Genomic DNA, 12,341 nt, shown 5'->3' on the forward strand with positions numbered 1-12,341 from the left:
TGTCTATTGGGATTTTCAGTCAGGATTTAGAGTTGCATCATCGCACAGAGACCGCCTTAGTCAAAGTTACAATGAACCTCCTAATGCATCAGACAAAGGGACTCATCTCTGTACTGTCCTGTTAGATCTTAGTGCTTGCCCCATTTGCAAACATTGACATCAAATTCTTTACAGACCTCTGGAACATTCAAAACTGGACTCAAAGGAACCGCCCTAAGCTGGTTTAATGTATTTCTTAGATCGATTCACTGTTTGTTCAGTCAATGATGAATCCTCATGCAGACCACAAGTCTGCAATGCGTCCCACAAGGTCTGTACTAGGACCACTTCTATTCAGTTTATATATGCTTCCTTTAGGGAACATTATTGAATCACTCATCAATTTTTTGTTATGCTGACGCAACCCAATTATATTTGACTTCACAGCCTGATTGCCACACCAATCAGTTAATAACTCCAAGCCTGCTTAAGGATATAAAAGTTGATGACCTCAATTTTCTGAGTTAAATTCAGACCAAACTGAAAAAGTTCTTGTAATTGGACCAAACACTCAGAACACTCCTTTCTAGGAGACAGTTAACTTTAGAGTCATTTTATCAGTCATTGTAATTCATTGTCATTTTATCATTCATTGTAATTGTACAATATGTTTGTGTTGATTTGTTCTGTACACGTGACATCTATTGCACGTCTGTCCGTCCTGGGAGAGGGATCCCTCCTCTGTGGCTCTTCCTGAGGTTTCTTCCACCTTTTTTCCCTGTTAAAGGTTTTTGTGGGCAAGTTTTTCCTCACTGGAACCGAGGGTCTAAGGACAGAGGGTGTCACTCCCTGTACAGATTGTAAAGCCTCAGAGGAAAATGGACTTTGTGACTTTGGACTGTACAAATAAAATCTGATTGATTTGATATTTATGTTTTTTTGTTGTTCACGTGTTCAGAAACGTCATACGTGTTCACAGGAAGAAGAATCGTATGTTCACGTGTCGCACCAGTAACTCTGTGATGTTCTAAACATGTTCCTGGCGTGTTCCTGACGTGTTCTTGTCATGTTGTGTGTTTCAGAGGAGCGACGTCCGTCGTGTTTCGCTGTGAAGAGAAACAGACTCAGAAACCGTTCGCCATCAAAGTTCTCAAGAAAACGGTTCGTCATGAAACATGCTAACAGCTGTCTGTCATGTTTAGACTAGAAGAGAGTTTATCTTTTGGATATTGTTAGCTAACATGCTAACATGCTAGTCACCAGTCCAAATCAGCTGGTTCTGGTTCTGCAGAGCCACAAGCTAAAGCTAAGCTAAAGCTAAGCTAACAGGATACAGCTGTGATGAAGCTAGGCTAACAGTTTCACCCTGTTTCTAGTCTTTGTGCTAAGCTAGGGTAACACAACACAGATGATCTCAGTGCTAACTGTAGAAAAAAGTTTGACGTGTTCACACGTTCACGATGTGTTCACATGTAACGTGTTCACGATGTGTTCACGATGTGTTAACGTGTTCACATGTTCACGATGTGTTCACGATGTGTCCACGTGTTCACATGTTCACGATGTGTTCACATGTCCACATGTTCACGTGTTCACGGTGTGTTCACATGTTCACGATGTGTCCATGTGTTCACATGTTCACGATGTGTTCACATGTCCACATGTTCACGTGTTCACGGTGTGTTCACATGTTCACGATGTGTCCATGTGTTCACATGTTCACGATGTGTTCACATGTCCACATGTTCACGTGTTCACGGTGTGTTCACATGTTCACGATGTGTCCATGTGTCCACATGTTCACGATGTGTCCACATGTTCACGTGTTCACGGTGTGTCCACATGTTCACGATGTGTCCACATGTCCACATGTTCACGTGTTCACGTGTTCACAATGTGTTCACGATGTGTCCATGTGTCCACATGTTCACGATGTGTTCACATGTCCACATGTTCACGTGTTCACGGTGTGTTCACATGTCCACATGTTCACGGTGTGTTCACATGTTCACGATGTGTTCACATGTCCACATGTTCACGTGTTCACAATGTGTTCACGATGTGTCCACGTGTTCACATGTTCACGATGTGTTCACATGTTCACGATGTGTTCACATGTCCACATGTTCACGTGTTCACGATGTGTTCACATGTTCATGATGTGTTCACATGTTCATGATGTGTTCACATGTTCATGATGTGTTCACATGTCCACATGTTCACGTGTTCACGGTGTGTTCACATGTTCATGATGTGTTCACATGTCCACATGTTCACGTGTGCACGGTGTGTTCACATGTCCACATGTTCATGTGTTCATATGTTCACGTGTCCACATGTTCACGATGTGTCCATGTGTTCACATGTTCACGATGTGTTCACATGTCCACGTGTTCACGGTGTGTTCACATGTCCACATGTTCACGTGTTCACGATGTGTTCACGTGTTCACGATGTGTTCACGATGTGTTCACGTGCTCACATGTTCATGTGTTCACGATGTGTTCACTCTCATGTTTGTTTTGTTGCAGATCGATAAGAAAATCGTTCGCACAGAAATCGGCGTCCTGCTGCGTCTGTCCCACCCGAACATTGTGAGTATGATCTTGTTACATTACCCAGGCGTTCTTAATGATTTTAGATGTGTTTGATTTAATGACAGTATGACATACGTGTCATATTTAACATACGTGTCAAATCAATCTCATGTCTTGTGTTTCCTGTCAGATCCAGCTGAAGGAGATCTTTGAGACAGACACTGACATCGCTTTGGTTCTGGAGCTGGTGACGGGAGGCGAGCTGTTCGACAGGTCCGATTATTTAAACATTTAGTTACACGCCATCATCATGTTCTCACCTGTGTGACCTGTCTGTCTCACCTGTCTGTCTCACCTGTCTCACCTGTGTGTTTCAGGATCGTGGAGCGTGGTTATTACAGCGAGAGAGACGCCGCTCATGTCATCAAACAGATCCTGGAGGCCGTGGCGGTGAGTCTGCTGCCTTCACTGTCTGCTCTCTCTGTCAGGAAAATCCATCATTGTGTTAGTTTCTGGTTCTGGTCTTAGTGCAGCAGCAGCCACGTCTGTTCTGACCCGGCTCACAGTCCGGCTCCATCCATCCATCTGCTCACTAGATTACTGCTCAGTTCCTCCATCTCTGCTCCATCTGAAGCTCAGCCCATGAAGCAGCTGCTCCGTCCTCGTCTGTTTGTGACCGGATGTTGTGGTGCTCCTTTAAGGTGTCTGTGTTTGGACTTCCTGCTGATGTTCTGGTTCTGTTCTGGTGTGGGTGCCTGCCTCCTCAGCTGATGAATCACCGTCTTCCTGTCGGTTTAGTCAAACGTGAACGAGGAAAAAATGTTTTATTTAAATGTCAAGACGAGGCGTTCACTGACACACTTACACAACACAGCGTCTTCACTGCAACACGAATCACGCAACTGTGATTAATTAACATCTAATTAGTGTCAAAATAAAAGCCTCAGAACAGCACCAGGAAATGGATCAAGTCTTTTATTTTGAAAATTCTATTTAATTTATTCAAACACATTCTGGTTCTGGTCTGTGCGGGTCCAGATCCAGAATTTTAGACTCAGGTGTCTGCAGCTGATCGAGCTGTTGCTGTTGTTGGTTGCAGTTGCTATTTGCTGTTGCTGTAGTTTGTTGCTGTTGCTGCAGCAGCTGCAGGTCTCTTATGTAACAGCAGCTTCCATCCTGCTGCTGAACAGATTAAAACAGAGAGGATTAACACACACACACACACAAACACACACACACAGTTGACCTACATCTACCACACAGGGAAACATACGCCTGTGTTGACATGTGTTTATGAACGTGTGTGTGTGTGTGTGTGTGTGTGTGTGTGCTGGGATTACAGTAGTGTTGTATCTGATGTGTATGTGATGTTAATCTGCGGTGCAGAAACATCCCACAGCCCCTGAATACATCAACAGCTTCTCAAAGTGCGGGTTGTGACCTCAGTAGATGGACATAGAGCGAGATGCTGCAGACATAAACATACTCTGAGACAGGCTAACAGTTTCCACCCGCTTCCAGTGTTTGTGCTAAGCTAGGCAAACCACACCCTGAGCACAGAGTTCATGTTTGAATCAAACTGAAGAAGAGAGGTTCTTCTTCTGTGGTCTCATGATGTGTTCAGGTTCAGTCTGCTCTTACACTCATCTAAGAACAGGAAGTGAGTGATGAGAGGGCAGCAGGGCATGCTGGGAGCTGGAGGAAGATGCCATCTGTTCAGATTTTCATTCTGTGTTTCAGTCCGTGCTGCCAAATCCTCCTGAGCTGGTCCAACATGTTCATGTGCTGTCTGTAATGACCCCTGCAGCCTGTAGAGGGCGCTGCCACATTCATGTCTGCTTGTGTTTCAGTATCTTCATGAGAACGGCGTCGTGCATCGTGACCTCAAACCAGAGAACCTGCTGTACGCCGACCTGTCGCTAGATGCTCCGCTGAAGATCGGTAACAAACCAACGACACAATATAACCTGACACGACACAACAAGACACGATACAACGATACGCTAGGATACAACATGACACGATACAACAATACGCTAGGAAACTACATGACACGATACAGCGATTCGCTACGATACAACCTGACACAACGCAACAAGACACGATACAACGATACACTACGATACAACAAGACACGATACAACAACACACTACGATACAACAAGACACGATACAACGATACACTACGATACAACAAGACACGATACAACAATACACTACGATACAACAAGACACGATACAACAAGACACGATACAACAATACACTACGATACAACAAGACACGATACAACCTGACACGATACAACAATACGCTAGGATACAACATGACACGATACAACAAGACACGATACAACAATACGCTAGGATACAACATGACACGATACAACATGACACGATACAACAAGACACGATACAACATGACACGATACAACAATTCGCTACGATACAACCTGACACAACGCAACAAGACACGATACAACAAGACACGATACAACCTGACACGATACAACAAGACACGATACAACCTGACACGACACAACAAGACACGATACCACCTGACACGATACAACCTGACACGATACAACGATATGCTAGGATACAACATGACACGATACAACGATACACTACGATACAATCTGACACAAAGCAACAAGATACGATACACTACGATACAACATGACACAATGATATGATACGATACAATATGACACAATACAACATGACACGATAAATCATGACATGGTACAGCAAGACACGATACAACGATACGTTACAATACAACAAGACACGATAAAACATCAGGCGATACAACACGACACAATACAACCTGACACGACACACAACACAACACAATAAATCTGTGATGTGACCTTGTTTGTTTGTCTGTAGAGGCTGAACCTAATAATAGTAAAAATAATAATAATAATAATAATGATGATAATAATGTTGCTATATGTTTTGAATAAACAGTCATCCTGGCTGTTCAGCAGTAAAGACAGCGGGCCTTCAGTCAGTCTCAGGTTCCTGTTTTTTTTCTCAGTGTGTCAGATTCCAGATGGCCGGTAGGCCTCCGGCTAACAGGTCCAGATGGAAGAAGCTCAAATTCAGCCTCCACTCCACACCACCAACACCACCTTCAGTTCAGACACACACTGTCCTCCACCTCCCTCTGCTTCACTCTCTGCTCTCATTTCAACACAAACAGGAAACAAACAAAAAAGAAAAACAGAACATGTCAACAATAAATATTTATTTAGTTATGTCTCCTCTCTCTCAGCTGACTTTGGTCTTTCCAAAATCATTGACGATCAGGTGACCATGAAGACCGTCTGTGGTACACCTGGGTACTGCGGTGAGTACCACCTCTACTGCACCTGTACACGCAGTACTGCATCATGGAGGATGGTGTAGATGCTGTAGTAGATGGTGTAGTAGCTGTAGTAGATGGTGTAGTAGTAGAAGTAGTAGATGGTATAGTATATGTAGTAGATGGTATAGTATCTGTAGTAGATGGTGTGGTAGAAGTAGTAGATGGTGTAGTAGCTGTAGTAGATGGTGTAGTAGTAGAAGTAGTAGATGGTGTAGTATCTGTAGTAGACGGTGTAGTAGAAGTAGTAGTAGATGGTGTAGTATCTGTAGTAGATGGCGTGGTAGTAGAAGTAGTAGATGGTATAGTATATGTAGTAGATGGTATAGTAGCTGTAGTAGATGGTGTGGTAGAAGTAGTAGTAGATGGTATAGTATATGTAGTAGATGGTGTGGTAGAAGTAGTAGATGGTATAGTATCTGTAGTAGACGGTGTGGTAGAAGTAGTAGATGGTGTAGTAGCGTAGGGCATGGTGTGGTAGTAGCATAGTAATGTATAGGGTATATTCGTCGCTGGTACATCGTAGCGGTCGTCGCTAGGTGTGTCGCACGTCGTAGTACGCTGGTCTATACTCGGATCGTCGCTGTGTGTCCGTAGTAGCTGTCCTCGTCATCTGTCGTCGATGGTTGTGGTCGACGTCGTAGCCGCTGGTCTAACGTGACTCTGTAGTAGCACGGTGTGTTCGCCGTAGTAGGCGCTGGTGTCGCATCTGTAGTCGAGGGGGTGGGGAGTAGCAGTAGTCGACTGGTCTAGTAAGAGGTCGTCGATGGTAGTGGTAGAACGTATAGATGGTCTAGTCTCTGTCGGCGATGGTGGTCGTCCGTTCGTAGCTGGTGTCCGGCTCTGTCGTCGCGCTGTAGTGTCGCCGTAGTACGTGGTGTCGTATCGGTAGTATGTGTGGTCGTCGTCGTCAGCTGGTGTAGTATAGCTTAGTCAGTGGTGTGGGTACGCACGTCGTCGTCGCTGGTCTCGTACGCTGTCGTGCTGGTGTGGTCCGTTCGTAGCTGTTTCGAGCTGCTGTAACATGCGTGTGGCGCCGCGTCATTCGTCGCTGGTGTACCTCTGTACGTGCTGGGTGGTCGTCGGTCGATCGGCTGTCTCGTCTGTACGTCGCTGGTGTGGTCGCCGCGTAGTCGCTGGTAGTCTCTTACGTAGCTGGTGTGGTAGCCGACGTCGTCGCATGGCGCGCGTATCGTCCTGATCGGTGCTGGTGTAGTATGAGGTGATCTCTGTGATAGGTGAGCGTCGTAAGCTGGTCTCGATCTGTCGTCGATGGTGTGAGGTGGGCGCCGTCGTCGTCTCTGGTCCGTCTCTTGGTCGTCGCTGGAGTGGTCGCAGTACGGGCGTCTGGTCTGTCGGCTGCGGTGTGCGCACGTCGGTAGTGGTAGTCGCTCGTCGCCTGGTGTCGTCGCCGCGTCGTGGTCGTCTCTGTGGTCCCGTTTCTCCGTCCTGGTACTTCGTATCCTGTCTCGCTGTTGTGAGTCGCCGTCCTCGCTGCTCGTCGCTGTCAGTCGCATCGCTCCGGTGTGGTCGCCGTTCTTCGCCTGGTATCCGTAAGCTGTCGTGCTGGTGTGTGCGTCAGATCGTCGTCTCGGTCTCGTCTCGGTCGTCAGCTGGTGTTTGGTCGTCGTCGTCGACGGGTGTACGTCTCGGACGTCGCTGAGTGATGGTCGCGCCGTCGTCGTCGCTGGTCCTCGTCTCCCTGCGGCGCTGTGGTGGATCGCCGTCGTCGAGTGGGCCGGTGCCTGCCCCTGCCGTTGCCACTGTAGGATTTCTCGTACGCAGTTGGAGCTTCTGTCAGCCATCTGCTACCCGGCTCCTCTGCCTGCAGCTCCAGAGATCCTGCGGGGAATGCCACGGCCCTGAAGTGGACATGTGGTCGGTGGGGCGTCATCCTCTACATCCTGTGAGTCCATCACACACACACACACCACACACACCCACACACACACACACACACACACACACACCCACACACACACAGGGGTGGATGAAGTACTGACTCACTAAGTTTTATGGACTTCGGTCCATCTAACAACATTATTTTAACAGTGATGACATAATGTGACACTGCATCTGTTAATGTGCTCCATTAATCAGCTCGTTAATGAAGCCTTCAGGATTGACTGTGTTCACACTGTCCCTCTACAGCTGGACATGACACATCTGTCCTCTAAAGCTGGACATGACACATCTGTCCTCTAAAGCTGGAATACACATCGTTCCTCTACAGCTGGACATGACAACATCTGTCCCTCTACAGCTGAGACATGACCACATCTGTCCCTCTACAGCTGGACATGACACATCTGTCCTCTACAGCTGGACATGAACACTGTCCCCTCTACAGCTGGACATGACACATCTTCCCTCTACAGCTGGACATGACACATCTGTCCCTCTACACCTGGACATGACACATCTGTCCCTCTACGCTGGACATGACACATCTGTCCTCTACAGCTGGACATGACACATCTGTCCTCTACAACGCTGACACATGACACATCTGTCCTCTACAAGCTGACATGAACATCTCGACACATCCTCTGTCCCTCTAGCTGGACATGACACATCTGTCCCTAAACTGGACAGACACATCTGTCCCTCTACAGCTGGACATGACACATCTGTCCTCTACAGCTGGACATAAACATCTGTCCCTCTACAGCTGGACATGACACATCTGTCCCTCTACAGCTGGACATGACGTGACACATCTGTCCTCTACAGCTGGACATGACACATCTGTCCCTCTACACGGAGACATGACACATCGCCTCTACAACAGCTGGACATGACAACATCTGTCCCTCTACAACGGGACATGACACATCTGTCCTCTACAGCTGGACATGATACAATCTGTCTCTACAACTGGACATGACACATCTGTCCCTCTACAACTGGACATGAAACACATCTGTCCCTCTACAGCTGGACATGACACATCTGGCCTCTACAGCTGGACATGACACATCTGTCCTCTAACAGCTGGACATGACACATCTGTCCCCTCTACAGCTGGACATGACACATCTGTCCCTACAGCTGGACATGAACATCTGTCCTCTACAGCTGGGACATGACACATCTTCCCCTCTACAGCTGGACATGACACATCTGTCCTCTACAGCTGGACATGACACATCTGTCCCTCTACAGCTGGACATGACACATCTGTCCTCTACAGCTGGACATGACACATCTGTCCTCTACAGCTGGACATGACACATACAAGAATTGTCACACAACACTTACTGCTGCATTTTTTTATCACACTGTACCTTCATTGTTCCCTTCTCTGTAAGTCGCTTTGAATAAAAGCTAAATGACTAAATGAATGGCAGCCACATTATAAACATGAACCATTAACTGGAGTACCTGTACCATTAACTGTACCTGTTCCTCAGACTCTGTGGGTTCGAGCCCTTCTTTGACCCGAGGGGGGATCAGTACATGTACAGCCGCATCCTGAACTGTGACTACGAGTTTGTGTCTCCATGGTGGGACGAGGTTTCCCTCAACGCCAAGGACTTGGTGAGTTCCTCCTCCACTTCAGTCGTACATGTCGAGTCATTTTACTGACAGACTTTGTCTCAATAAATACGAAGACTCGTCAGCGTGAGAAGTTCATCTGGACTTTCTGACTTCTCGTAGTACTACAGGGTTTATTTGGACCTGTCATATTTGGATTTGGACCTGGACCTGGACCTGTTTTAAGTTGACTTAAGACTTGAACTAAACTCATCTGTGATGACGTCAGACTTGTCTGGAATGTCTCGGCTTGTATCGGCTTGGTCCGACCTGTGCCACGTTACCTGGAGACGGTTCCTTGTTGGGCAGGTGTTCTGAACTCAGTCCTTTCCCCGTTTGTCCGTCTGCAGGTCAGTAAGCTGATCGTTCTTGACCCTCACAAGCGCCTCAGTGTCCGGGAGGCCCTGCAGCACCCCTGGGTTCTGGGCAAAGCCGCCCGGTTCTCCCATATGGACACGACCCAGAGGAAACTACAGGAGTTCAACGCTCGACGCAAACTGAAGGTGAGGACAGCATCTGAGTGTTGATGACCACTGAGAACAATAAAGATGGTTCTTCAGTTTGATGTCGTAGAACCATTGAAGTTCCATGAAGAATGTTCCTGAAGGCACCATAAACTTTGCTCCAAAGATGGGTTCTTTAAGGAACCGTGTTTTTTGTTCTTTGTGGACCCAGCTGGTTCAGAACCTCTTTTAACATTTTCTTTGTGTGTGTGTCGACAGGCTGCCATGAAGGCCGTCGTGGCAACCAGCCGGATGCACGAGGGCTCGCGGCGTCGTACAGACAGCTGTGAGATTCCCGGCTCGGGGACGTCCAGGCAGAGCAGCATGCAGCAGGACCCGCCCCCTGAGTCAACAAGCCCCGCCCCCACAGACAAAGAGGCCCTGCCCCCAGACCAGCAGCCGCCACAGGAGGACGAATCAAAGCCCACCGACCAAAGTGCTGTCAGCCCCTCCCTTCCACGCAGCCCTAAACCACCCAGCTCTGATATCACACCCACAGGCCCCGCCCCCACCAGACCACCGCTGCGGGTTGACGGGCTGCGACAAGCGTCCGTCATCCCTAAAACCGTGGCTCAGCCCCGACTGCCGCAGAAGAGCTGCTCCGTGGTAGATCCCGCCTCCAGGGTCAAGGCCACACCCACGCTGGGGACGCCTCCAAGTCCCAGCAGCCTCAGCAACGGCTTCATGCCGGGGGCGGAGCCAGCCACTAAGACCACTCATTGCCAGTGATCACCTGACAAACAGAGTTCAGCCTTCCAGGAACATTTACATGAGAGATGGGACCAAGCTAATCCAGAACCCAAAGAACCTGTAAACCCAGAAACACCCAGAGCTTCAACAGCACCACGACATCTTCCACTGCTGCTAATGCTACGCTACATGCTAACAGCTACATACTGACGGTCTGCTGGTGTTTCACTGTCGACACGCGACCACCGAACAAACAAACACATCGAGACGCCGCCGCCGAGGTTTCATATGAACTCAGAGTTCATCAAGAAAACTTCAGTTTGTCTTTAAGTATTAAAGTATTTAGTTACTTCTTCAGGTACTCGACAGGTCGACCACGAGTCGTGTTAGCTAAACGCTAAGTACAAAAGTACAAACGAGTTTTTCTTTCTAAAAATAAACGAAGAAGTTTCAAATTAAATTATTTATAAAACGGTTCAGCTAGCCGCTCTAAGCTAACGTGCTAAATTAAAATTGATTATCAGGTGAAAGTGAAGCGACGTGTTCGTTACACATGAAACACGTGAGTTAGCGTGTTCGTTACACATGAAACACGTGAGTTAGCGTGTTCGTTACACGTGAGTTAACGTGTTCGTTACACATGAAACACGTGAGTTAACGTGTTCGTTACACATGAAACACGTGAGTTAACATGTTCGTTACACATGAAACACGTGAGTTAACATGTTCGTTACACATGAAACACGTGAGTTAACGTGTTCGTTACACATGAAACACGTGAGTTAACGTGTTCGTTACACATGAAACACGTGAGTTAGCGTGTTCGTGTCTGTTCATGTTTACTCAGAAAAATATTGAATGTTTGAGCAAACTGAAGATTTATGAGGTCATCTGACAGGAAGTGGTGAGTCAGGTGACCTGTGCACCTGCACAGGTGTCATGTGACTCTGGTCCTGGAATCACGTCAGTTCGGTCTGGACACTCTGGATGTGGTTAGCCTAGCTTAGCATAAACACTGGAAGCGGGGGGTGAAGTTAGCCTAACCTACAAACACCTTTAAAAGTCGACATGTTTGATGGTGGAGGGATGGGTGGAGGGACGGTGGAGGGACGGGTGGAGACACAGAACTGTTTGTCAAGAGGACAGAAGGACTTCATGTCCAACTCCTTTAAGATCTGATCTGAGACAAACAGACTCTTCTTCTTCTTGTACAGGAGCTGTTGATTGTATTTTATCAGACGTCTATGGACGAGGAGAGAGCAGCTTCATCTCACTCGGGTTCTCCTCCTCCCCCTCCTCCTCCTCCTCCTCTTCCTCCTCCTCCCCCTCCTCCTCCTCCTCTTCCTCCTCCTCCTTCTCCTCTTTCTTCCCATCGTGTTCGAGCAGCTGTCAGACTTTGGGAGGAGAAGCGGGAAGTTTTTTATCCTTTGTACTCTTCACTGTCGCCTGCTGTAGCTCTGCTCTGTAGTGACGTGACGTGAACGTGAGCTTCTAGTTAAACATCGTGTTGTTTACATTTATCAGCTGAGGATGATGATGGTGATGAAGATGATGAAGATGATGATGATGGTGATGATGAAGATGATGGTGATGAAGATGATGATGATGATGATGAAGATGATGATGAAGATGATGAAGATGATGATGATGGTGATGAAGATGATGATGAAGATGATGATGATGGTGATGATGATGGTGATGAAGATGATGATGATGATGATGATGATG

General features: G+C 47.3%; 1 protein-coding gene across 1 annotated transcript; it reads left to right on the plus strand.

The window, feature by feature from the left end:
- Positions 1-1,014: 1,014 nt before the first annotated feature.
- On the plus strand, positions 1,015-10,970 carry si:ch73-60h1.1 (calcium/calmodulin-dependent protein kinase type IV; the record flags this gene model as incomplete). Its single annotated transcript, XM_027288186.1, is given in 12 exon segments — positions 1,015-1,140; positions 2,511-2,573; positions 2,707-2,789; positions 2,894-2,966; positions 4,367-4,457; positions 5,794-5,868; positions 7,715-7,733; positions 7,735-7,768; positions 7,770-7,789; positions 9,297-9,423; positions 9,771-9,923; positions 10,143-10,970. Coding segments are annotated over 12 exon segments (1,374 nt in total), but the record flags the coding sequence as incomplete, so codon positions are not given.
- Between the last annotated feature and the right edge of the window lie 1,371 nt (positions 10,971-12,341).

The sequence above is a fragment of the Larimichthys crocea genome, chromosome XIV, assembly GCF_000972845.2.
Source record: "Larimichthys crocea isolate SSNF chromosome XIV, L_crocea_2.0, whole genome shotgun sequence".
Lineage (NCBI taxonomy): Eukaryota > Metazoa > Chordata > Actinopteri > Sciaenidae > Larimichthys > Larimichthys crocea.